The sequence below is a fragment of the Hippichthys cyanospilos genome, chromosome 15, assembly GCF_059441005.1.
Source record: "Hippichthys cyanospilos isolate Australia breed blue-spotted pipefish chromosome 15, RoL_Hcya_1.0, whole genome shotgun sequence".
NCBI classification, from domain to species: Eukaryota; Metazoa; Chordata; class Actinopteri; order Syngnathiformes; family Syngnathidae; genus Hippichthys; species Hippichthys cyanospilos.
Window position 1 is genome coordinate 194561 of NC_142383.1, and position 27940 is coordinate 222500.

At 42.5% G+C, this 27940-nt stretch overlaps 3 protein-coding genes across 16 annotated transcripts in view; 1 reads left to right on the plus strand and 2 right to left on the minus strand.

Moving 5' to 3' along the window:
- Positions 1-21987, minus strand: part of wdr91 (WD repeat domain 91) — a 57761-nt gene extending 35774 nt beyond the window's left edge. For 4 of the 9 annotated variants that reach the window (XM_088434906.1, XM_088434907.1, XM_088434905.1 and 1 more), the window contains exon 1: positions 19913-21987. In XM_088434906.1, coding sequence (XP_088291032.1) covers positions 19913-20396 — 484 coding nt within the window. In that variant the 5' untranslated portion in view covers positions 20397-21987. Of the gene's footprint in view, positions 1-187; positions 3883-6027; positions 6499-6595; positions 7025-19912 lie in introns of those variants that run through there. The other 5 variants (XM_088434912.1, XM_088434910.1, XM_088434911.1 and 2 more) reach the window with 4 other exon arrangements.
- On the plus strand, positions 7233-11786 carry LOC148411276 (sperm-associated antigen 16 protein-like). Of its 2 annotated transcripts, none has more exons than XM_088434914.1 (3): positions 7233-8418; positions 9006-9110; positions 10500-11786. In XM_088434914.1, the coding sequence occupies exons 1-3, from the start codon at positions 7459-7461 to the stop codon at positions 11145-11147; spliced, it is 1713 nt and encodes a 570-aa protein (XP_088291040.1). In that variant the 5' UTR covers positions 7233-7458; the 3' UTR covers positions 11148-11786. The 2 variants fall into 2 exon arrangements, with proteins under 2 accessions (XP_088291040.1, XP_088291041.1); XM_088434915.1 differs by lacking the exon at positions 10500-11786 and adding an exon at positions 9790-9849.
- Positions 21988-22250: 263 nt separating the features above from the next.
- The window catches only part of c15h18orf54 (chromosome 15 C18orf54 homolog), a 31322-nt gene continuing 25632 nt past the window's right edge, over positions 22251-27940 (minus strand). For all 5 annotated transcript variants that reach the window (XM_088434919.1, XM_088434920.1, XM_088434918.1 and 2 more), the window contains one exon: positions 22251-25423. In XM_088434919.1, coding sequence (XP_088291045.1) covers positions 25276-25423 — 148 coding nt within the window. In that variant the 3' untranslated portion in view covers positions 22251-25275. The remainder of the gene's footprint in view (positions 25424-27940) is intronic.

Genomic DNA, 27940 nt, shown 5'->3' on the forward strand with positions numbered 1-27940 from the left:
TGAAGTTAAATTTTTTTTTAACTTTTTTCATGTTTTGCGTCGCGACAGCCAATCAACTTCAAGAACATTCAACGGCTCACGCAGGGGGCAGGAATGAACCATGGCGGCCGCTTTGCGGTCACCAGGAGCGATCCAACACGGCCACCTGAGCTTTCAATACAAAACAGAGCCAAGCAAGAGCACTCACCTGGCTTGTAGAAAGGCGGAGGGGAGAACTTGGGACAACTGGTTCACTTAACAGCTGTTGAACCGTAGTTACTGTGCTAAGCTAACGATAGCGCAGCATCGTCTGCACAATATTTAGCACGGTCTCAGCCACTTGATTGTGACATTGAAACTTTTATTTTTTGGCAGGCGAGTATTGCTGCAAAGAATAAAGGTGCTGTCAGTGAAAATACTGGCTCTTGTCAAATCCCAGAAAAGTGAAAGTTCTCAGCAATGCTCTTCTTTCCGGATCCACCGTAAAGTGCACAGCAAGCTCGCTCCCCTCCCCAAAAGTAGACCGGCGCCACGGGGCCAGTGTGAGAAGACAGCGACAGGACACACATAGGCATCGGTGCCGATGTCTCTTGGCATCCAAGTGGAAACTGTTCAACCACATCTGTAAGGTTTAGAAACCCCAGAGGAACCACCGCGGTGAGAGAAATCAACTTGCCCAGCAAGCGTAAAAAACTTCCGAAAGGGAGGCGCCTGTTTAGGCGAAAACCCCCGAGGACATGTATATCGTCGTCCACTTGCTGAATCGAAGGGCGGGCCAGCATGGCCACAGAGTCCAACGACACACCAACAAAGGTGGTCTGTTGTGAAGGAACCAGAGATGACTTTGCCAAGTTCACCTTGATCCCCAACTGAGACACGTGACGAAGCAGCACGGTACAATCCCTGACCACCTGAGCACAAAACTGCGCACAGATCAGCCAGCCCTCCAGGTACGGCCGAACTTTCATGCCCCTCGCCTGCAGGGGAACAAGGGCCACCTTCATGAAGCGAGTGAACACCCTTGGTGAGAGTGAGAGGCCAAACGGAAGCACCCGGAACTGCCAGTGGGCACCCCTGTAAGCAAAGCGCAAAAAACGTCTGTGATGAGGCACGATAGGAACATGAAAATAAGCGTCTGTCAAATTGACCGACGTGAACCATTCGCCGAGATTGACTGACCGCTATACGTCGGACGTTGTTAGCATGCGAAATGGCAACCTCTTGAGCTAACGATTGAGCCCTCTCCAAAAAGTCCAAAATCGAGCGAAAACCACCTGCCTTCTTTGGGACAAGGAAGGATGGGGAATAAAACCCCTAGGTGAGACTTGGGAGGAAAACAGGCTCGATGGCCCCTTTGGCGAGGAGAGTAGTAAGCTCCTGATCGAGAGCCAAGGCCTTTGCCGGGTCAACGATAAAGGTCTCCCGGACCTGACTTTGTATGGGGGGGCCGGCGCCGGAACTGTAATCTGTACCCCTGGGACAGGGTGAACAGCACCCAGAAGTCTGACCCCAAAGCAGCCCATGGGCTGAGCTGCTGAGGGGAAAAACACCCGAAGGCCAGCACCAACATCTCAGTCTCATGACCCACAGGGTTGCGGGGCCTTAGGGGGCCAAGGCGGAGGGGCAACCACCCGGGGTCTACCATCAGGCATACAAAAACCACAGCGAAATTCATCGGTATGACGAAGGCCACTAGCAGTTACGCGCGACGAAGGGCTGGGGTTCACAGCAGCATACCTTCAGGGGTGACGCAGGGAACTGGTGACACCAAACATTTGGCTACGCGATGGAACACGGTAACTAGGCCTAGAGGCGTGAAACCGAGGAGGACCAGAATGGCCGAATCACTGTCACGGTCAGAGAGCTGCACACGAGCCTCACAGACCCTGAGAGACTGTTACATTGTCTCCACTGCACCAGAACCGAAACATGTCCCAAGAGCAATGAAGCGACATCCTACTCCACACCTGGCATGCAGTCGTTGCAGGATGCCGCCAATGTACGCCCCTCATAAGTAAGGCGGGCAAAGGCACTCGTATCAGCCCAACAAGACTGCAAGAGATCTAAATAATTCCCACACTGTGGGACAATGAAGGCAGCAGATAGGCGGCCAGCCAGAAAAAGGGATTTCTTCGGTGAGACTGGGGACAAGGAACGTCCACCTGAAGCTCACGCAAAGCAGCGCGCAAAAGGGACATAAGTGAATGCCCATCACCCAATACGGTGAACAATGAGCCCCTCTCAGAAGGAGGGGAACCAACATTGGAGTTCCTAGAATCGAACTCAGACTCACGGAAGCATGAGTATGAAGCAGACAGAGAAATGGCATAAACATCCTTGTATAGGTCCGGTGCAACAGTGCCTTGAAAAGAGGACAGCTCACCGGAAGCCAAGGCTGGAGCGATCCTGCAACAGTGCAGAAATCCCTTCCAATTGGGAAAGTAAATAGGCAACCTCATCCTCTAACCCAGAGGCCCATTGCTGGCCGGAAGCATAACCTTGCTTAGAGGAGAAAGCAGGCGGAGCTAGATTGGCATAGCGGCATTTCACTCCTCGTCTGCGAATGGGCGGCAAAGAGACTGCCAACTCAACAGGAGGAGCCACGGACGTAGCCTTATGAGACTCAATAGATTAAAACGATCTAAATTCTTCCAAGCATTTTTTAACAGACTCCTCATCTCTCCCCAACATGGTGCTGGCCACGAGTTCTTTCCAGCAGCGGTTCTCAAATGGGGGTATTAGTAGCCCAGGGGATACTTGAAGGAACTTCGGGGTGTACTTGAGATTTTAAATAAAACAAACATGCAAAAATCCTTTAAAATTAATTATTGAATTCATTCATTGTTTCAAGAAAATACAAGTTTGTAAAACTCATTTTATGTTTAGTAGGTTATTCAATTTCATTATTTTAAAAAGCCAAACTCTCCCCAATACTACGTACAATGGTTCGACCCAACCTGTCATTTGCCACCTCTCATTACCTGTGTAGTTAATTACAGTGATCCCTCGCTCTTCGTGGCTAATGGGGACTGGAATCCTCTCCGCTATAAGTAAAACTGGCGAAGTAGGCCCGCTCCACTATTTTAGAAGCACTGATGTAGGCCATTGGTCAATGAGCTTGCCAAACAATTTCCCCCCCAAATGTTAGCCTTTAGGGCAATTACAGTGGGCCCCCGGTTTACGGACTCCCTCTTTTATTAACTTTTCATCTTACGAATGTGGACTGCGGCGTTTTTTGTCCCCCTCTTACGCACAAACCTTTTGCCTTACGAACAATCCAACATGCCGGTCAGTGTGTCCATACAATTTTTTTCGCTTTGCTGCGTCAACAAAATTAACTATTCAAGCATGACACGGAAACGCCGATATGCTATTGGTCTTATGTCACAGTCACTGTCTCAGCCACGGTGTCAGTCACGGAGATGCCGATATGCTATTGGTCAATTAAGGTCACAGTCCCGGTCTCACGGAAATGCGGATATGCTATTGGCAGAAGTCACTTCAATCACAGAAATGCCGATATGCTATTGGCCGAACGCCTTTGTCTAGCTTGATGGCACAGCTGGTCGGTGTGTTGTGAAGACTTTGCAAACTTTATCTGTTAGACATGGCTTCTAAAATTGCTAGTGGCGGTAAAGGAAGAAGTAAGAGGATGATGACAATAGAAACGAAGCAGGAGATAATAAAAAAATACGAAGGAGGCGCACGCATAGTTAACCTTGCTCGTGAGTATGGCCGTAACCGCTCAGCAATCTTCTAAGGGCAAGACTTTCCTTGCCGGGGGACGGACCTCGATCGACAAAAAAATGGAGAGGCTTCTTCTATTATGGATTAAAGAGAAGGAAATCGCCGGTGATATGTTCTAGTTTGAGAAAAGTTCCCGTTTAAGAAAATAAATAAATAAATTCTGCGGGTTGATCTCTGCTCCCCTCCGCCTCCACCCACCACCAGCTCAAGTCACGTCGCCCCAAAGCTAAATGTCATTTTTCCTTTGTATATTTATGTTTTTTAATTTAACTGTACAGTAGATTATGTTACTAATTTTTAATATGTGTATAAAGTTGTGGTTTTTACCTAAGGTTTTTGCACGCGTTGCACGCATTCACGAATTAACATAGGTTTGGATTGCCCATCATACGAGCAATTCGAGTTACGAGCATAGCTGCTGAAGGGATTAAGTTCGTAACACGGGGGCCCACTGTATTTGTATTCAAATCAATAAACCAACAAGGGTGCCCAAATTTATGCCAATTTTTGTTTAAGTAATTATTGCACACTTTCTGTAAATCCTATGAATTTAATTTTACTTCTTAAATATTACTATGTTTATCCGCTATGTGATATTAATTGGGAAGGGGAATCCCCTCCCCCATCAATGAAATGACTTTTATCTTTCGTTTTGCTGTAGTAAGTTTTACTGTACTTGTAATACCCTAACGACGACAGGTGAGATTACTGTGAAAAAAAAAAAGGTTTTATGGACACGATATGTATTTAATAACTGAGAATATTCACTTAAAATCAATGAAATTATTTTTTGTTTTTCTTTTTGCTGTAGTAGGTCATACTGGTAATGCCCTGACTACTACAGGTGAGTTTATTGTGGAAAAAATACTTTTTATGGACATGGTATGTATTTAATAACTGAAAATATTCACTAAAAGTTAATAAAAATTCTTTTCAACTTTCTTTCTACTGTAGTAGGTCCTACTTGTAATGCCCTAAGTACTACAGGTGAGGTTATTGTGAAGAAACTACTTCATATGGACATGGAATGTATTTATTATTTATTTGTTGATTTTTAGTGAATATATTTCAGTTATTAAATGCATAGTATGTCCATATAAACTATTTTTCACAAAAAAAAACTCATCTGTAGTAATGTGGGCATTACCAGTAAGACCTACTACAGCAAAAAGATAGAAAAAAAATCATTTCATTGATTTTTAGTGAATATTTTTACTTAATAAATACATTCCATGTCCATATGAAGTATTTTTACACAAAAAATCTCACCTGTAGTAGTTCGGGTATTACAAGTAAGACCTACTACAGCAAAAAGAAAGATAAAATTAATTTCATTGATTTTTAGTGAATATTTTCAGTTATTAAATACATACCATGTCCATATAAAGTATTTTTTCACAATAACCTCACCTGTAATAATTAGGGCATTACAAGTAGGACTTAGTACAGCAAAAAGAGAGTTGAAAAGTAATTTCATTGATTTTTAGTGAATATTTTCAGTTATTAAATACATATTAAGTCCATAAAAAGTATTTTTTCACAATAAACTCACCTGTAGTAATTAGTTCATTACCAGTATGACCTACTACAGAAACAAGAAAGAGAAAAAAAAATTCATTGATTTTTAAGTGAATATTTTAAGTTATAAATGCATAGTATGGCCATATAAAGTGTTTTTCACAATAATCTCACCTGGAGTAGTTAGAACATTACAACTATGACCTACTACGGCAAAGGGAAAGATAAAAAGTCATTTAATTGATTATTAGTAAATATTTTAAGTTATTAAATGCATAGAATGTCTGTTTAAAGTGTATAAAGTGTTTATTTTTTCACAATAACCTCACCTGTAGTAGTTAGGGCAAAAACAGCAAAAAAGAAAGATAAAAAATCTTTTTATTCATTTGGTGGATTTTTTTTTATCAGTTATTAAATGCATAGTATGTCCACATGAAACGTTTTTTTCCGCAATAACCTCACCTGTACTAGTTAGGGCATTAACCTTTTGACCTACAACATCAAAAAGAAATATACTGTCTTTTTATTGATTTTTAGTGAATTTGTTCAGTTATAAAATGCATAGTATGTCCATATAAAGTTTTTTTTTTCCACAATAACCTCACCTGGAGTAGACAGGACATTACAAACATGATCGATTACAGCAAAAAGAATGGTAAAAAAAAAAAAAAAAAAAAGTTATTTTATTGATTTTTAGTGAACATGTTTTCACACTAAAACGTATAATTTACAGACGTTCCTCACCGAATGTCAAGTTAATATTGAATAACAGACCAACTTTACCTCGCTGTTGGAGACCCCTGATTCGTGGTATATGCACTGTCCATACGCAACATATTTCCCGATTCCAGAGCTAGCTTTCGCTCGAAATGAGCAGTAGGTCTGTCGTTGATATTCAACATTTATAAATGTCGCCGCTATTTGTCGATTATTGTGTAGAAGACGTTACTCGACGCCCCTCTTTTCAGGGTCGTCACAGGGAGCTACTCTTGGTTTCCTCTGTCCGTCCATCTATCGAGGTTCTACAGCCGCTTATCCTCATTCGGGTCACTGGCTTGCCAGTGCCTATCCCAGCTGTATCCGGGCACAATTTATTGACTGAATTGCATTCCAGCAGCAATGCTGAAATTGACGTGATCATAAATTACATAAATCTGAACATCAGCGAACACATCACAGCTCAAAATCGTGTTTTGTAACAGTTTACAGTAAGTGTCTTAGAAAGAAGACTTCCGATCAAGGCGCTTGCGGTCGTAATTACAGTCATTCTGTGAATCAATTACACGTCGAAGTCTGTACACATTCTTAATACTCCCGAATGTTATCCGGCAGTTGAAAAATATCAACTTACCACAAACAACGAGTCTTTCTCAAATTCAACAAATTCTTCAGGTCCTTCAGGTCCTCCGGACACAAACAAAATATGTATCACGGTAGAAACAAACGCTGCAGCACGCGAAACGGAATGAATACTGTTAGGTGCAATTATTTTGGGGAAAATATAGCATAATCAATTCAAATATTATGATTTTTTACGTTACACACTTATCGCATGGGCAAAGGGAACGCTTCCTGTTTTTTATCCGCCCAAAGTCACGTGACTATTCCTCATGACGTTTCCTTCCAGCGTTTAAGGCAAGGTCACCCCCTGGCGGCAAACGTCTCACAATTTCAGCCTACCTGACTACAAAGCCTTCTCAACTACGAGAAAAATATACTATATATGACGAAGCTTTTCTCCGACAACTTATACAGTTACTGGTACAGCCACAACGTAAATGAAAGATCATATCGCAGCCAGTGGGTATTACGATTTTTTATTTGTTAACCTGCGCGAATTTGAAGTGGGTTGGTACGCACAATGCATTGCAGGGCGACGTCAGTAACAACCGCTGTTACGTCACTGACTACTTACTTTTTATTTGTTAACCTGCGCGAATTTGAAGTGGGCTGGTACCCACAATGCACTGCAGGGCGACGTCAGTAACAACCGCTCTGTTATGTCACTTACTAGCGTTGGGCATCCAAAAAATGCTTTTACTATGCCTTATCACGATGCATGGTAAAGGATATCTTATAAGGGATGTTCAACAAGTGAAACAACGCTTTAGTAACAAAGGTGCAAAATGCATTTGCGGGATATACTAGCTCTCACTCCCATTAGTGTGCCGTTACTATAGCAACCAGAAAACAAGAAATTGTCAGAAGAAAAAAATGTCAGCAGAGGCCAAAGAAAGAGAAATGGAGGAGACCAGTGAGATTTCTCCTGCCAGGAGCAAGAGGAGCACTGTAGAGGTAAACCATATGGAGGTTGCCAAGACATATCATGCTTCTACTGCTGCTACAGTTTTTGGAACGTCCAAAGAAGAGCATATCAATGACATTCCAGAGGTAGTAGACGACTTCATCAGGAACTTCCTTCAGAAAACCGGCTTAAGCCGGACCCTGGAGTGCTTTGAGGTAGAGTGGTACAGCTCAGCTCAGAAACTCCTGACGGAGCCCTTGTTGATGGCTCCTCCAGCACCGGGCACCCTTGTTCTCCTTGATGCCCTCACACACAAGCAGCTCCTTCAGTCAGAGCTGCAGAAGGTCTACAGAGAGACCAACCAGTTTAAACAGGAGGTGCTGTCTGCAGGGGACAGCCTTGTAAGGCTGCAGAGGGAAAGAGATCTGCACCGGTTGCATTGCCAGAGACTTGTTTCTGACAGAAGCCGTCTGATGGAGGACATCAAAAAGCTGAAGAAACACCTGGCGGCGTATGAACCAGCGCTGAGGCAGCTGGATAACAAATATGAGGTAGCCATGAGACAGAAAATGCTTTTCAGTTTGGAAAGTGAACGGATACAGAACAACTTGAATGCAAGCCTGATGCAGGACAAAACCCAAACCAAGGCAGAGAGAAGCACCAAGAATAGCACAGCCCAATTACAAAACATTGCTAGGCATCCAAAGGACACAGAGTTTCCCATCTGCAGCAGATCTGGGAACCCATGGAAAAATCATGGAAATTCTGGAGAACAGAAAAGCCCTAGTTCATTCAGTCTTTTCAATTTCATCAAAGCCCACTCTCTTCCTATAAGCTGCATCAGCCTCCATCCAGGAAAAAAAATCCTCGTTAGTGCCAGTGATGACTGCACTTGGAAGCTGTGGTCACTGCCAGCGGGTAGGGAGAAGGTAAGAGCAATTCTTCATGGGCTAAGCACAGAGCAGGGCTCTTACACTAACCTTTGCACCAATAGCACTGCCATTATCAACTTTTTCAGTTGGTTGTGCCGCACAGGATTTGGTCACACACTTTTTAGTGTGGTACATGGCCATATTTGGCAATGGTGTTAATTCTATGCAGAATGTGTAGAGAAAACCGGGCTCTGCTCATCACCTGCCTATTACAATCCCTACAGTGTCTACCCCCAGCACAGAGGTTTGAAAGCTTTTTACACCAAGTGCGAAAAGCGTCTCAGAATGCATTATGTTCAGCTCTTGGGGACTTTTCAAAGAAAACAGATGTAGCATCTGAAAAAAACTTGCATGCACGCTGCTTATTTCCTCAATCTCTCAAAAGTGAATTTTCAGACGTTGGCATGATGGGACAAGCTGAAAAAAAACCAAAGAAAAATATTATTAGATGGAGTAATGCAATTTGAAATATTATCATCATAACATAACATTTCAGATATATTTTGTCACTAAAACGCTATTAAAATTTGGATGGTCAACCATCATTGGCTGTTTTACTATTTTCTGCTGTCCTGTGTCATCAGGTGGGTCAGATGGTCATGACAGGGGAAGGACACACTGACTGGCTGTCCAGCTGCAGTTTTCACCCAGATGGAACTAAACTGGCAACAACCAGTGGAGACACAACAGTCAGTTCCCATTCACTGATTTTCTGTTTAACCGTCATTAAAATAATATTTTATATTTCACTTTGTTGCCTCCAAAAATTTTCATTGACATTTGGTTCTCCATTATTCGTTCAAAACGCATCATTTTGCTATTTTTTTCTTAGGCTTGAAGACATTTTTTCACTTTATTTCACCTTCCCCATTTAAAGGGTACTTAACTTATTCTGTCGTTTTCAGCAGTAAAATGTTAATATCTGTCTTTTATTAATTTGATAACTTAATTATTACTCATGTACAATGTGAAAAAACATTTTGTCGCTTGCTGTTGACTAAAAATGATATCACATGCTTAGCGCTCAGAGAATGATCACAGTTTACCTGATTTCTGGATGTGGTCATGTGATGTTTATAAACTGAGCCATAGTTGGTTGTTACCTGTTACCTGTTACCTGAGCCCCAAGTCACTGTGATGTCATTTTCAGTTGAGGGCAAATAGCAAAATGTGTTCTTAATGATAATCACTTATTCACTGCCAATCAGCTTCAAATGGTTCTTTGATTTAAAATCTTGTATTTTGTGTCCATTCATGATAAAAACACATCTGTTTTATATAGCACTTTTCTGGACCCTCAAAGATGCTTCACAATGAATATATTATTAATTATTGAACTCACAATTTCTCATGCTGGTTAATCAACAGCTGCCCTGGGGCAGGCTGACCGAGGCGTAGCTGCCAGTGTGCACCTTCGGCTTCTGCGACCACCACCAAGCATTCACAGCCATCCATATACCAGTAAGGTGGATGAAGTGTCTTGACTAAGGACACGATGACACTTCACTCGAACAGATCAGGATTTAAACGGCCGACCCTTCAGTTGCTGGACAACCTGCTTTACCGCCCAAGCCACTGTGTGTCCATTTTGTCTCAGTAAAAAAGCTAATTTAATTGCATCTTATTCAAATGACACATTACAAAGCCCAATAGTGAGCACACTATAGGAGTACTGTAGGTCTAATGAGTCAAAAGATACAGAGCAAGACAGCAAAGTTAATTACCGTATCCAAATGACACATTAGAAAGCCCAATAGTGGGCATCCTATAGGAGTAGGTTGGGTAGTTGTAAAGAGTCGAAAGATACAGAGCATACCAGAAAAAGACGTGTACTACAGTGGACACAAATGAGTAGGCTGGGTTTGGGAAAACTTAGCTCTCCGTGATCTAAATCATTCATTGCCTGCCCAGTAAGAATGGATCTTTGACATCAAGAGCCATCAGCAGCAGTGAATGAGTTCATTCTACATTAAATATATATTTTGTTATGAAGTTAATCATGGACAAAAATAATGCGTTTTCACTTCTTAAAAATGCTAAATAAATATCCATTAACTTTCACAATGTTGTTCTTACAGGTAAGGCTGTGGGATTTATTTTGTGGACGCTGTGTGTTGACATTCTCTGGTCACAGCCAACCCACCTGGGGGTGTTCCTTCCACTCGTGTGGTCATTTCCTGGCCTCATGTTCCTCTGATAAAACTGCCAAGTTGTGGGACCTGAACAGTCAGCGTTGCCGGCTGACAATGCGTCGCCACATTGCCTCTGTCAACAGTGTTTGCTTCCAGTCGTCTTCCAACAGTCTTCTCACTTCTTCAGCAGATAAAACCCTCTCCCTGTGGGACGTCAGACTTGGAGTATGCACCACATCCTTTGTTGGACACCAGCATCCGTGCAACCATGCTACATTAGGTCTTGCCGAGGAAGTCATTGCTTCCTGTGACACTCACGGCATTGTTAAACTTTGGGATATCAGGAGGCCCTCATTGGCTCTATGCACCATAGATGCTGGACCCTTGAGCGCAAATCAGTTGGCGTTCAGTCCATCAAAGAAGATGCTGGCGATTGCAAGCAGTGATAGTTTGGTCAGACTGGTCGATGTGGATTCTTACAAAGTCAACAGCCTGCCAGCACAAAGGGACAGTGTGCAGAGTGTCACGTTTGACCACACGGGCAAAACTGTCATCTCTGCAGGAAGTAATGGGCTCATTTATGTATGGATGTAGACAATAACGAAGGCAACATATTAGTGTAAAACGACAGTATGTAATTGTGAGCGCTAATTTACATACACCCCAAATGTTTGTGCTTTATGTTTTTTTCTTAAAGCTTTCGCACAGTGGCATCCCCACTATGATTTTGTTAGCCAACCCACTGGCTAATATAGACTGGAGAACTTTTCTCCAGTATAGTGGACCCAGTGGACCCCCGGGTTATGGCGCCCCTGACTTACGTTTTTTCACGTTACAAAGTGAAATACTAAGTTTTTTCTCCCCTCTTTACGACATTGTTCTGCTTTATGGCACCAAAAACTGTCATGACCTATGGAGGTTGGCTGTGTTTATGTTGCTTTGCCTTCCTCTTCAGGCATTTTTAGGTAATTGCTCTTATTTTCTGTTCGAGTCAAACTGCCTGCGACTGTGAGCAAGGCTTATTTCGTGGCGTCATCAATCCTCGCATCGTGTGTTTCTCTGTGATTGCAGCCACTTAACAATTTTCTCAAGGTTTCCATTCACCTTTTTGTGTTTAAAAAGGCATATCTTTGTGAATTACGTTTTGGTTTCTTTGTTTGGCATGCATGTTTGGTAGTATGTTTATAAATGTTTCATTTATTTGTTTGTATTGTTTTAGTTTTACAGAGAAAAAAAAACCTACCCCAAACCAATATCGTATTTATTGTGCATTTTAGTGCTTAATTCAACCTTGTGTTGGTTAGCCATGGGCCCTAAGATTGCAAGTGATGTTACAGGTAGAAGTAAGAAGATGATTAGTATGGAAACGAAGCTGGCGTTAATCTAGAAATACAGTACGAAGAAGGCTATGCTAGGCTACTCTCGTGATGGTGGGAGTCCACTGTAGTTGTATTGTTTACAGTACTGGTAACTCTAAATTTGCTGGCTCATGAAGAGCCATATAGTAGTTATTCTGTGATTCTATGCTTAGAGAGCAGCTTTATTTTGTGGGTGCAATTCATATTTTATTGTGAAAAGAAAAATGAATGCCATAAGCTAGTACCCCACTGAAGGGGCGAACACTAGCGAGTGTGAAAGTAATTGTCTCTTTTGGTCTCATCCAAGATTTGTTTAAGGCTGCCAAAGGTTGCAGGTTATCACCAGAGCGGAGAATATCCAGTAATTGAGCTGTGAACCCTCCACCTGCCCATGGGTCAAATGAAGATGGCAGACGCCAATGGCAATGCTGAGGATCATGTATGCTCATTTTTAGTGATGGTCAAATGAAGCTTTTGTGGGCAATTTGCAGCCCTTTGGTTCAATTCGGAAATTGGTTCATTTCCTGAAACTTCAGTAAAAACTCAGGGACCTCTGCTGACAGAAACAACTAAAAACATTTGATTTTAAAGTATCTTTCCTTTGAGAATTTTTTGACGCACACGCAAAAATTGAATTGACTTCTATTTACAAATAAGTAATGAATCACTATGAGCACAAATTATCCTTGGTATTGAAGCGTGAGGAGCTGTTAAAAGTGCCATATTCTGTGCGATTGGTGTCTGCCATCTTCGTTCTCTTCTTGATACATGCAGGGGTGGAGGACTAGAAATTAATTACTTGACCTATGAACTGCTGGTAACATCATCCCAATTTGCATTGGTGCTTTATACTCACAAGAGGCAATCCACAGTAGAGATTAGTACCTACAGGCAGCAATTCTATTGGGAGGTTCATGCACAGATTTTGAAGTTGGGTATAGTGTAGCTTAGTAGTCGTAGAAGTGAGAGTTGTATTGAAAATACTTTTCAAGGGTTAGGGTTAGTGCACTTCAACACACACACTTTTCTAATTAAGGTATGCATTAATATACTCTATAACTTACCATGCCCGGCTCATAGCTCTGCAAGAAATTTTGAAGCATACACAAGCTTCTTATAGATGTGAGTTTTAAAACTCACATGTATTTTATTAGGCAGCATCGTTCGCTTTAAGTGTGGATTCCGTTGCCCTCTCAGAAGAACACGAAAAGCTCAGTTGCGCTACTGCTCAACAAAATGAAATCCCACATTTCAATTAAATTGCAGAGAGCCCTAAATCACAGGCATATCTAAAAAACCTTTCCTCCCAGATTAGAGGCCTGCGCAGGTTGTTTCTCTTATTTTTTTTCTTTTTCAATTTTATTTCTCATAGAGAGCACACTTTACTCTGTTTCTTTTTTCCATTTTTTTCCGCTACTGACTTGCCTATACTGTCGGCCAATTGTGCTGTGATACAGCTGACTTGAGTCTTTTTAGTAAAACACTCAAAGGCTTCCCCAAACGTAACATTTAGAGACACGTTTGTGTGAGTGGGCTGAAGACAACAAAACTGTGCGTGGCTTTGGAAACACACAATAGGTTCTTTTGATTCAGAGAAATTTAAGTGCTAATGCTCACCGCCCCAACCACACGGCAGTGCCAAATCTAAAAAACGACAAGAGTTCCTACCCCTTACCAGGCCCAGCACCACGGCGCAACCAGACAGAGAGCACCAGCAATTCCCTTAAAAATTGCCGACAATGCCAAATGTTGTCCAGGACCCAAAAACTTAGTCACTTACACACATTCTCTGGATGAACAAACAAGAGTGAGACACTCCCTTTATTGTTGAAAGTTTAGTTTATATAGTTTTGGTTACACAACAACATGAGTCGGAACCTTCAATTATTCTGATAAGACATCACCAGGCAGTGAAATTTAACCATATTAGGTCAACCCTCTGCCAGTTGCTTAACTTTATGTACTCATGGCGGTCAACCTGACAAGTCAACACTCCAGGGCGTCCATAGAAAGAGATCAATCCCCAACAGTTGGACCCAGAGTCTGGTCTCGTTGGAGTGGGAGGACGATTCAGGCTCATTGAGGATGGCCCTGCTGACATCCATTCAGTCGTATTTGATCCCAACCATGTGTTACAAGACTCCTCATCAGAGATACACATACACATTTGCTCCACTTTAGTGCTGGCAGAGTCTTTGCTGAGGTCAGGAGGCAGTATTGGGTTCTATGTGGGAGGCCATAAAGAAATATCAGAGGCCTTTCCCAGATTGCGTCTATTGGAAGGGAAAGTCATCAGTCTCAATGATGGCAGACCTTCCTTCAGCTCACCTAAGATTTCTGAAGCCTCCATTCTACACGACGGGGATTGACTGTTTTGGACCGTATGTGATCAAGGTGGGTCACCGAAATGAAAAGCGATGGGGAGTGATCTTCAAGTGCCCTGACAACCCGCTGTGTTTACCTAGATCTAGTAGCGGGTCTCGACACAGACACCTTTCTTTTGGCCATGAGGAGATTCATAGCTCGCAGAGAAACCCCAGCTGCACTGCTCTCGGATCAAGGAACTAATTTTAGTGGAGCTGAGAAAGAACTCAAGGAGATGTTTGCAACCTTGTCACCAGAACTTCAGGAGACACTAGGCAAAAACCAGATCACTTTTGGAGTCAGTTCCTCAGACATTACCTACCCAGTGTCCATTTTACCTCAGGAAAGTTTTGGGTCCCCGGGACTTGCAATACTAGAAACTATGGGTCCCGACATAAATGTATGGAGTCTTTGGAATCTTTGTCCCACAATTTGATTTTTTTGGGGTCTCTGATTCAATTTAGGATTGATTTACGATTCTAAATGATTCAATTCAATCAAAAATTATTACTGCTTCAATCTATTGATGTGCAAAAAATCACCACACAACTTCAATCTGCTTTGCAAGGAAGAATATAAGAGGGAAACAGTTTTTTTTTTTATTTACTAAGTTTGAAATTGTAAGAAACATACCCTTTTCCTAAAAAAATAACACGTGGACAAGCTCTACTCTCTGAAGTTAGCTATAAATGTTATAACTTTTAAATTATAAAATAAGATAAAAAAAAAATAAAAAAAATACTGCCCAGATTAAAAATATTTATATTTCTCAGTGCACTTATGACAAACGAGATATGAAAATTAACCTTATTTAATTATTTTGAATTTTTGTGAGTAGGCATGGGACAATATCAGTGTAGCAGACCCCCCGATCAAGGTTGACACTTTATTGGTGAATTTTGAGTTTAATTGATGAGCGATATTGTCCTTCATTGCAATCATCTTCACTTTCACCATAATCACATACACCTGGATCCCCTTCACCGTATGAGCTGACGCGCATGGGGTGGATTGTATTCGTTCGTGTGTATGCTGGGGGCAGTCCCTTTGTGCGCGCTGGTTGTAGCGGGCATGTTACGGGACAGCTCAGCGGGGTCCTACGAGGGGGATCGGCTTGTTTTCATTGTATTGGCAGGCGATTGCAGAGCACGAAGACTCATGAAGCAGGCGCCGGAAGCGGTGCGCCAGGACGAGGAAGCGGGGCAAGCGTGGAGGTATTCGAACTAGGCTAGAGGCTAACCCAACTCGCCCGGCCATACCATCTATTCTTTTGGCGAACGTTCATTCACTGGATAACAAAATGGACGATATCCGACTTCTGAGATCAGCAAACCGAAAAGTGAGTGACTGTTGTGTATTAGTTTTCACGGAAACCTGGCTAAATAGTAACATTCCGGACTCCACTATACATCTAGAGCAGCTAACATGCTACAGATCAGACAGGGCTCTCACAGAGGGGGGGAAGTCGCACGGTGGCGGCGTGTGTGTTTACATCCGCGAAGCGTGGTGCCGGGATGCCACTGTAGTATACAAACACTGCTCACCTCTGGCGGAATTCATGATCGTGAAGTGCCGCCCCTTCTACTTGCCAAGGGAGATAAGTTCAATACTGCTGGTCGCTACCTATATCCCCCCAACTAACAACAGCAACAGAAGTGCGGCACTGAACGAACTGTACCAGGCTATCAGTGAACAACAAACAGCGCAACCAGCCGGCTTCATCATCCTCGCGGGGGATTTCAACCATGCTGATCTCAAAACTGTTCTCCCGATGTTTCATCAACAAATCCACTTTGCAACAAGAGGACATAACATTTTGGACTGTGTTTACACTCAGCACAAAGGAGCGTACAAAGCCACCCCCCTCCCCCACATCGGCGCCTCTGACCACCTCACTATTATGCATACAGACCAAGAGTGAAAGCCATCAAACCTGCACGAAAAGAAGTAAGGGTGTGGCCACAGGAGGCGACCTCAGCCCTACAGGACTGCTTTGAGTCAACAGACTGGGACATTTTTAAGGAAGCAGCCACCTACAACGGCATCACAGATATTGAGGAGTACACAGACACGGTGACCTCCTACATCACCAAATGCATGGACGACGTGACCCACATCAAGAAGATCACCACACGGGCCAACCAGAAGCCATGGCTAACAGGAGATGTCCACAGGCTGTTGAGGGCCAGAGACAAGGCCTTCAAAGCTGGGGAGAAATCAGCCCTGAGAACAGCGCGAGCCAACCTGTCCTGTGGCATCAGGAAAGCCAAACAAGAATACACAAACAAGATAACTTCTCACTTCAAGGACAGCAAGAATGCACACAGCCTATGGCAGGGCATTCAGGCTATCACAGACTACAAACCTGCACCACAAAGCTGTGAGAGCGACATCAGTCTGCTCAACAACCTAAACAGTTTCTTTGCACGCTTTGAGGAACAGAACACCACCTGCCCACAGAAAACACCACCACCTCTGCACGACCAGCCTCTGTGCCTGTCTGCTGCCAGCGTGAGGAGGACACTCTCCGCCATCAACACCCGGAAAGCAGCAGGTCCAGACAACATCCCTGGCAGGGTGCTGAAAGACTGTGCAGAGGAGCTGAAAGATGTTTTTACAGACATCTTTAACACCTCCCTGAGGCAAGCCATTGTGCTATCAGGCTTCAAAGCTGCCACCATCATACCTGTGCCAAAGAAATCCTCTCCATCCTGCTTCAACGATTATCGTCCGGTGGCACTGACACCCATCATCATGAAGTGCTTTGAACGACTAGTCCTGTCACACATAAAATCCATCCTGCCCCCCAGCCTGGACCCGTATCAGTTCGCCTACAGGTCAAAGCGATAAACAGACGACGCAATCTGCTCTGCCCTCCACTTGGCACTCACCCACCTGGACAAGAAAGACTCATATGTGAGAATGCTGTTCATAGACTTCAGCTCAGCGTTCGACACCATAATACCCCAACAACTCACCTGCAAACTGGACAAACTGGGCCTCAGCACCTCACTCTGCAACTGGCTGCTGGATTTCCTCAGCCAGAGGCCTCAGGTGGTGTGAGTTGGCAACAACATCTCAGGCAGGATCACCCTGAGCACGGGGGCCCCACAAGGCTGTGTGCTCAGCCCCCTCCTCTTCACCCTACTAACACACGACTGCACGGCAACCCACAGCTCCAACCACCTCGTGAAGTTTGCTGACGACACAACACTGGTGGGTCTCATCTCCAACGGCGACGAGACCCACTACAGGAAAGAAGTGGAGCTTCTGACCGGATGGTGTAAAGACAACAACCTCCTGCTAAACATCAGCAAGACCAAAGAGATGGTCGTCAGCTTTCAGAGAGGCCGCACCCCACACCCCCCACTGACCATCGATGGTGCTGCAGTGGAGAGGGTGAGCAGCACCAAGTTCCTGGGGGTGCACATCAGCGATGACCTCTCCTGGACCACCAACACTGCATCTCTGGCCAAGAAAGCACAGCGGCGTCTCTACTTCCTGCGCAAACTGAAGCGGGCAAGTGCCGCGCCACCCATCATGACCACATTCTACAGAGGAACCATCGAAAGCATCCTCACCAGCTGCATCACCGTGTGGGGCGGGAGCTGCACCGACTAGAACAGGAAGGCACTACAACGCATCGTGAGGACAGATGAGAGGATTATTGGTACTCCGCTCCCCTCCCTGCAAGACCTGTACACAACTCACCTCGGCCGCAAAGCCGTCACAATTGTCACAGATACAAGCCACCCTGCACACAGTCTGTTCAGCCTCCTGCCCTCCGGAAAGAGGTACAGGAGCCTCCGCTCCCGCACCACCCGACTCACGAACAGCTTCATCCACCAGGCCATGAGACTGCTGAACTCTCCGCCCCTTCCACCCGTGAAACTGCTGAACTCTCTCTCTCTCTCCACTCCTCTCTCTCACATTCAGCCCCAGCCAGAAGAAACACCTAGCTGGCCCCCCACCTAAACTCAAACTTTACTCATGCACTTGCAAACTTTGCACAGACTTGCTGCTGCCATATTTATTTATAATTATACTTCTATTGCACTAGCGATTACACTTAGAACTATAACAACTACCTCAAATGCACACAACTGGGACAACCACAGCCAGAGTTGTCCTGCTTTGTCTCGTACTGTTGGATTGTCCTGTCATATGCTGCTACTTATATCTTGTCTTGGGGTACTCTTGCCATACCTGGTTTTTCGTATTTAGTTTTAGTTGTTAGCAACACTAGCCAAAGTAGATCAAACATACTGCACTTTACATTACTATAGATAAGTATCTAGCTTTTAGGTTTGTCTCGTCTTGCGCACCTGCACTTTGTTATTGTACATGTAAAACGCAGAGGATAGTGAGAAACGCAATTTCGATTCCTTTGTATGTTAAGCACATGTGAAGAAATTGACAATAAACTTGACTTTGACTTTTGACTTTGACATGTTGTTGAGCCATATGGGTCTGACTGCTTGTTAGGTTGACTGAGCTGACACCTGCCAAACCCAATATCTTAAATCAGAAAGAGAGAAGGCACGTATCTGCTCATGCATGAGAACAAGACTGGACCACAAACGGCTGCAGTACTGCCACGCTCTGAGGCCCTTCCTCATTCCCCCAAGTTTTATTATTTTAGAGATCCTTAGGTTACATGAAGGTTCCGGCCCTACAGGGTAGAAGTGCATGGGGGGAGTAATATGTGAGGCCGGAACCCAAAATCTTGTAATACACATTTGTGAAAGCTGAGCGTGCGCCTGTGGTTGAGTGGCACAATGCAGTATGCAGCAACATGTTCCAGTAAGTCGAACGCTCAAGTCCACAACACTTCCTCAACCAACGTCTTCTTTCCGGGGGAGCCTTCAGGTGACCTTGGGCCCTGGATGCTGTTTGACAGGGCCCTGGATGCTGTTTGACAGGGCCCTGAAAAGACTCCAACAACCGTTATCACTAACATGACAGATATGGGACATGTTGCTACCCTAATATCTAATAAAAAGGTGCCAAATGTATTATCACTATGTGAATCAACAACAATAATAAATCGTCTCAACAATTAAGAACATCTGATCAATATAATTGCTAACACATGATTGACTGGTACACGTGCTTTACTCAACTGAGTACTACTGATTGCTGTATTAATGACTTCAATTAACATGTCATTATTAATTGGCAATTAATTACTAATTACTGATTATGCAATAAAAATAAAAGGTTGATTGAATTTCTACAATTCCCTCCTCTTGATTCTACATTTGCCACCACCACAAAGCATCAACAGCAGAACCTCCCATTGGTTTTATTCAACTGCATCATCACGTGGGGGCAAATCCATAAAGACGGGGAGGCACATGTCCTCATACAGATTAGGAGGCGCTAAACTGTAGTCTTCCTCAACACCCAGAGTAGGAGCACTCACACTGCCTGCCTCAGGGACCAGGTCCTGAACCGGTTGGTGAAGTAACCGGTATACTTCATCCAACATGGATTTAGTCGGGGCAACAACAGTTGAGATAAGCCGATCAAGCAGTGCACGAATGCAGGGAATACAACAACAGCCACACAATGTGAGAACAGAAGTGAAAATGGCAACAAACAGCATGAAGGAGACAACCTGATTTTTATACTTGCCAAAAGTTTTGTCCCACCACTCAGACCATGAGGACGTGTTTACTCGAGAGTGCTCTCGCATTTTCCTGTTCAGGGTGTCCAAGCCATCAATGGCTTTGGTTAGCGCCTCATCAGGGGCGGTGTTGTCAGGAATCCAAGTGCAACACTGGTTCCCAAACATAGCGCATGCACCGCCCTCTTTTGCCAGGAGCATGTCCACCGCAATGCGAGTCTGGAAAGTCATGAGTGAGGTCGCAGCGAGCTGCTCTTTGATAGCAAGAAGCCCCTCCTCTGTGTAGTTGTCCAGCTTCTGCACATTGTAATGGATGTAGTTGATTCGATCTACATTTTTATTCGGTGTAATCCATATGGATATGGATTCCCATCCCGCTGCAATCTGGTTAACCAATTTATACTCATCTGGTACTCTGCGAGGTACGCCAATCGCGTCAATGTATATGGGTCCCCCGGCACTCCAAGCTGCACGCAGTCTCCTGTAATGCATTCCTTTAGGGAAGGGGAATGGTGTGCCCCGTGAGGCAGCCGCCTGAATGTCCTCTGCCGTGGATGGAAAAATTGTCACAGATAATAGCAGTGATACAAGAGCACAAATGCCCTTAGCATTTCTCAAAGTGTCATATAATTGGTTGTCCCCACACCACCACCACTACGCGGTATCAGCGGCCCCGTCTGGATCACAGTGGTATTGCACCAGGTTGAGTTGAGTTCTCCTACCCTATTTACTGTCTTTTAAGTGACGGCAGGAAAAGTTGGCCGCAGCGACTTCAGTAGAGAAAATTGAGTTATCTTTTGTAGCTTTGGTTACGGGATAAACAAAATTCCATTTGGCACACTCACCTCTTGGTCTTATCTTATCATCACCTCCAAAATGCACTCAGACGGAACAGAAGCCGGAATCGCAACAGCAGCCTGGCCTTCATACAGGAAATACAGTAATTTACTGTTTTGGCAGCCGTTTCCATTGTTGGAATTTATTTCTAAATCAACATAAACTCAAGTTAGTAATCTGACTCCAATTTGTGACCTTATCCAACTGCCACTCATCCAATAATTTGCGCGCTCGTTCTGCAATAGAAAGGTATCAGGAAGCCGGCATTTTCACACACGAGTGGATTTTTTCCTAACACACAGCAGTCTGCAGACTGCAGTTAACTTTAGCTTGCTCTCACTGGTCTTTCATCCCCTGCAGAATCGCTTGCTTGCTCCTCCTGGTTGTAGTTTTCTACACAGTTATTTTCTATCAGCTGCCTCGGGGTTATCTGGTCCCTGCATCTTCCTTGCGACCACCACCGCTTGTTCTGCAACATTCCACTCTTGCACCCCCTTGCAACACATATCCTGTCTTGCTCCACCAGTCACACGCCAACCACTTTATAGTCTCACACTCTCATACACAGGATGTAGCAACATTTAATGAACTACTTTAAGCTCAAACTCTTATGTTCCTATACCATCAGGAACAGCCAATTGTTACCTTGCCGTGTGACCCCGGTGACAGTTAAAAAATTTTCATCGACATTCATCCTTTTATTTAATTTTACCGTTACCTTCGTTGCGTCAGTCGCTGAGGCCAAGCTCCGATGCACGTGGTTAGCCACTTGTGGCTCGTTCATAATGTTTGACACACAAATGGAGACCACATGATGAGGATGTGTATAGGGAAACAACGTGAATTCTACACAAGGATCAGGAGTACAAGACCAAATTGAGGTGTTTACCATAATCTGAAGACCCGTAGCAACTTTGGCTAGCGTGACCTGTGGCCTAAGGAATTTAGTACATGTTTCAGTGGTCCAGCTTTTCCAAAGTTTCAGCAACCAAAGCGCTCCACCTGATTCTCCTAGCAGTTAAATACCATTCATACTTTTTCCCATAGTCCTGACCTTTGTGAAAGAATGTTTTACCGCTACCGCTAAGCCCTTTTGAGTTTTATATATGTCCAGGGCAGAATGATTGTTGAAACACTGTTCTCAAGAAAGCAAATCATTGTGTTTATCACAGATCCTACTTCAAACTGATCGCAAGATGAGAAATTCCTGTGTGGGGTACTCAATACGCGTAGTTTTATTTCACGCTTCATTGACTGAGCTGCTTTGTGAATGAGGTGCTCCAGCGCAGCCTAGTCTCTTTCTTCTTCGCAACAGCATTTACACCTAAATAATATCGGACTATGGGAAGAATCCACCAAATAAAAGAAGATGCACCAAGTCAATAATAATGACAGAAATACACAAGTTTTAAATATACCTGTAGCAGCAGTAAAATCATTTGCAACATGGTAAAGTAATGCAGCGCTGCAAAAAACGTGATCTCAGTGATATACTCTTATGTGCATGGATGGAAGGATTATACAATATATATCTTTAATTAGTTATCAAGAATTTCAAGCACAGGCATGAATATGTATTATCTCTAATCCACGAAAGGTAAAATCACATTCAGTACAGTTGTGGGTAAGCCTCCATGTATCGTCATCAATTTGTTGGAGGTGGCAATAGATGAGAACCTATGACTAAAAATCTGCTGTTTACAAATCATCTCCATACGTGATTAAGTAAATAATTGTATATACAGTCAAACCTCAGTTTTCGAACGCTTCTGTTCTCTACCAAATCGGTTTTCGACCAGAAATTTCGAGAATTTTACGTCTCAGAAGGCAACCCTAATTTCGGCTCTTGACCAAACCGAAAAAAGCCGAGCATACCTGAACGCAACGCGACTCACTTGGGAGCTGAGTAAACACGAATGCCTACGAATGCTCCGTAGCGCATTCGTGTTCAAAGTTCATTCGGAGCAGACCTGTTGGTTGTTAATCATGGGTCCAAAGAAAGCAAGTGCTTGCTTGCTGAAGATGAGGGAAGGAAGGATGCCTCTCCTGCTGATATCAAAGATATTTATGCTAAATGGAATGATATCCAAAACTTTGTGGAACTTTACCATCCAGATAAAGCCGCAAGCAGTAGAGCAATGTTTGCATTTTTTTTTCATCATTTTAGATAAATATTTTAATAAAAGATATCCTTTTATTTATGGTAAACAGTATACAGTGCAGTTTATGGTGTAGAACTTTTAGAAAACCCCAGAAAAAGTTGTTTTTTAGTCTTGGAACGGATTAAAATTATTTACATTAATTATAATGGGAAAAATTGTTTCAGATTTGGAACAGCCTTCTGGAACGTATTATGTTCGCAAACCGAGGTTTGACTGTATAATAAGTCACTCGGCTTTATACACTCTTATTTGATATTACATCCAAGTTAGAAAAGCTTTCAGAGGCTTGCAGAGATTTTCTATTAAGTTGTTAGTCGCGCTTGGTGATAGAAAAATATGCTTCAAAATGCAATAAAACATGCAAAGTAAAAAACGAAAAATAACATTGTGCATACATGATGAAACCCTCAAATAACACAATGTTATTAAAAATGCATATAAAATACGGCATGGAAAATTCTGTTCTGTACAAATGTATAATTGTTTTTATATTGCTGTTTTAAAGGGACAGTGTGCAAAATTTAGACCATTTTTCATTAAAAAGATATAAACTAAATGATTGTAAATTTCAAAAACTTGCAAATGAATGTGTTGTTTATGTCCAACAGTATGTTTTAAATATAATCATTAAATTATATTACATGGGGGCTGGCACTTCTTCGGAGGCGGCCATGTTTGTTATAACTACAGACAATGGTATATGCAGCATCTGCAGCACCTCCTGCAGTTCGTAATGAAAAACGGTCTAAATCTTACACACTATCCCTTTAACATTTGCAGCGATAAAGCATTCAACAAAGCACTAAAAAACAAACAAACAAAATAAATAAAACAACATATCACATAAAACTGACATCATCTACCTTGTTTGAACTGTTTTGCGATAGAAGAGGAGAGTAGACCACAGATTGCTCTGACTCCATAGATGATTTCATGAAGCTTGATTTCACAAACGCGTCTGTTGATTTAAATAAATCCTCTTTTGCCAATACGCCACTGATAACCATCAAGTTTTGCCTATCAATGTAATCCTAGCCATTTGCATGAATTGAGCCACGGATGCTTCAAAATGCACACAGACAATCTGATGGGATTTTAGCATTTAATACTGAGCTCTAAAATGCTATTTTATACATTTTGAACCTACACAACATACAAAAGAATGAAAGCATAAATGGGCTTTGGTGAATAACTAAGGGACGGCACAGGAGGGTGGCAGTGGCTAGCACAATCGCCTCACAGTTCTGAGGCTTCCAGTTCTCTTCCAGCTCCAGTCTTCCTCTGTGGTGCATATTGAAAACTCCAAATTGCCCTTAAATGTGCTTGTGAGTGTGAATGGTCGTTGGTCTTTACTGTATATGCCCTGTGATTGGCTGGCAACCAGATAAGGCTTTGCCCGCCTACTGCCCATAGACAGATGTGGTTAAACCCGAAGTGGTTACGAAAATGGTTGGATGGTGAACAACTACTTCTCTAGTCCCTATTACGTTATATTAAAATGATTCACTTCAGTACAGTGATCCCTCGCTATTTCGTGCTTTGCCTATCATGCCCTCAGTGCATAGCGGATTTTTGGGGGGAGAAAAAAAAAATATATTGCGGAGAGACTTGCCAGATAGGCAAGTCATCTATAAATGCACTTGTCACTGGCACTCCTTGGAAGTCGAACAACTACTGCATACTACTGCATATTTACGATAATCTTAAATGATTAAATATGATTAAATGTCGCGGTCTTCAGATATCGCGTGGGGGGGGTTCCTGTCCCAATTAACCGCAAAAAACGAGGGATCACTGTATATACAAGATCAACTGCTACATGGAAAACACTTATATTTATATTTAATGATTTTTTTGTAGTAGTCACTTTTTTTGTTAAAAGCTATTCCCAATAATACAAATTTTGTGATATCAGCTGTAATGCAATTGCTATGGTCATGCACTTGTCACCTTTGTCATAATCAGGATTGGTTACTGAGAATCGGTAAATGAGTGAAACCGGGACTATAATGTTCTCCCTGAACATTCATATTTTTAAATGTTGGTGCTAAATTTCAATTCCTAGTTGACATTTCAACATCTGGTCTTTCTTGGCAACAACTACTCTCTGGACGTGCTCAATGACAATTGAACTCCAGGCAGTCCGGCTTCCTCACACACTCCAAAAACATGCATGGCAGGTGTATTGGACATTCTAAACTGTCCTTAGGTGTAATTGGGTGAGTGAATGGTTCAGGGTGCGTCCCACCTACTGGTCATAGACAGCTGGGATAGGTACCAGCAAGCCATCGACCCAAGTGAAGATGAGCGGCTATAGAAAATGGACGAATGGATGGATGACACCGACTTGGAACATCTTCATTTGACATGGTTTACATATTTAATGGGAATTCGACTGAAGACCTGAGTCTGTCGGCAGATGAATAAGAGTACTGTCCTTCGTCTACATCCCTCTCTTCCTCAAGTTTTTCTTTTGGGTCTGCCAACAGCTGTTTAAGACGACTCAGGTGATGCAGAGCCCTGGAGGTGGAAACTTGTTTTTAAATTGCCATTCTTAGTTGACTTCTTCACTTGTTTTGATTACAAAATACGTTCAAGTATCTATGGAGCCCCTCTGGTGCCAGGGTATTAAAAAAAATACAGTGGGCCCCAATATTACGTGATTAATATGTTGGTCTCGGAAGACAAATTCCCCTCATGGCGGGCGATCCAAACCTATGTTAAATAGCTAATGCGTTTAGAACCCCAGGTAAAAACATCAAAATTGTACATACATATTAAAAATTGGTACCAAAATAGTAGAGCAAGTGCTACGTTTACATAATACACATGTATACAATGAGAAAGCATCATCAATAAAAAAAGGATTTATTTACCTTTGAGTGGCGCTTGTAATGCCCATATTCCCTAATAAGGGTAGCCTAGTCTTCTTATTTCTCTCTTTAACATCACTAGCAATCTTGGGACCCATGGCTAACCCATTCAACTTTAAATTAAGCAGTAAAATGCACTATAAATACGATTTTGTAACCACTCACGATCTTGGGACCAATGGCTAAACGTTCAAGTTTGAATTAAGCAGAAAAATATTTTGTAACCACTCACGATAGATCAAAACGTTACCATTCGCCATTTTGAAATGAGGCCAACCAATAGCAGACCATCATCTCCGTATGGAGACGCAGACCAATAACAGCCCAGCATTATAGTGACGCGTTGCATAGAGGCATTGACGTCACCAGAAATTAAGTGCAATTACCTAAAAATGCCAGCAGATGCAGACAAAAACATAAATACAGCCAATGTTTTTATCGCAAAGCTGGGAAAACACCATAAAGAGAGGACGAAAAAAACTCAGTATTCCAAATCGCAACATGAAAAAAACGTAAGCCGGGGACGCTGAAACACGGGAGTCCACTGTATATGTATTTGCACTAATATGTGTGCACGGTTTAGTAATCCGTTTGCTCAGTTTAGTTATCCGTGAGCACGTTTTACTAATAAATTTGCTCAATTTAGTAATCTGTGAGCACGTTTCATTAATCCGTTTGCTCAGTGTAGTAATTCATGTGCACGGTTTAGTAATCCATTTGCTCAGTATAATAAACTGTACGCATGGTTTAGTAATCAAATTGCTCCTCCTTCCATGTGAGGTGTTTTCAAGAACCGGGAGGGAAACACAGAACTTGTATTTTTTTGTTGAGCGGAACAGCTGAGAGCCATTTATTCGACACACTACAAACTAGAGGTGGGAATCTTTGGCTGTCTCATGATTCGATTTTGGGGTCTCCGATTCGATTCAGAATAGATTTTCAATTCTCAACAATTTTTGATTCAAACCGATTCGATTCAATTACTTCACCAATATTACTAATTTTTAAGTTTTGATCTGTAAGGAGCAAGCCTTTTTCCACAAAAATAGGGTGTTGACAACTGCTATTTTTTGGTGTGTAAGGAGCATACCTTTTTCCACAAAAATAGGATGTTGACAACTGCTATTTTTTGATCTGTAAGGAGCATCCCTTTTTCCACAAAAATATGACGTTGACAACCGCTATTTTTTAAACTAACTATAAACTGTATAGCTTTTATAGTATAAAATAAGATGGAACAAAAAACGTAGAACAAGATACATTGTCATTTTATATTCCCAAATATTATTTTATTAATAAATGAATTAATATTATTAGATTTTTACATTGTTACCCAAATAAAAACTATTGATATTTATCAGCACAATTATGATAAACAAGATATAAACATGAACTTTTTCAAGTGAGCAGCTAAACTGATAGTACACGTAAAGGTAAGGGAAAAACGTCGGGAGCATTATCAGTCACAATAGTTTGTGACATTATTTATTACAGTAGAAACAGCATTTTTATTCATTTGCATGTATTTGAGTGTGTTTGTGAATTAATTTGGGGTTTTGCATACATTGTTTTGTATTGATTACTAACTATTTGGTTTATGTTCTGTATGAATATTTTTTTCTTGGTTAGCTCATTTATTTCAATAGTTCATTCCTTAACAGCAAAGTTAAAATATACTGCCCTCACTGAAACGAATAAAGCTTAGTCCAAGCTAGACAGCAAGTTAAACTCTTAGGTGATGACGCAAGATGTCCTCATAGTAGTGTGTAGCTTTTAATGCACATCTTGGCATCAACATCAGCAGAGTGAAACAAATAATAAAGAAAGTAACTCAAATGATCCATATTTTTCAATAGCACACATTCACATCAGGTGTAAAAGAGGTACTTAAATTGGCTGACAATTCGACAGCAATTACCTTATATGTCACTTTAGCTTTTAAATATGACCATAACAATTTAACAACTAATATTATGCATACAGGCCCTGCCCCTGTAGGAGTTGAATATGCGTTTCGATCGGCATGGATACGATCACATTCTTTTCCCCAACTGTGTAACTACCACGCTGCAAAGCTCACCAAGCTTCCTGTTTGCACAGTTTGCGGCAAAATAAAAGCATAGCAAGGGTTGTCTAGAACAAATTACTGTAACCGAAAGGCAGA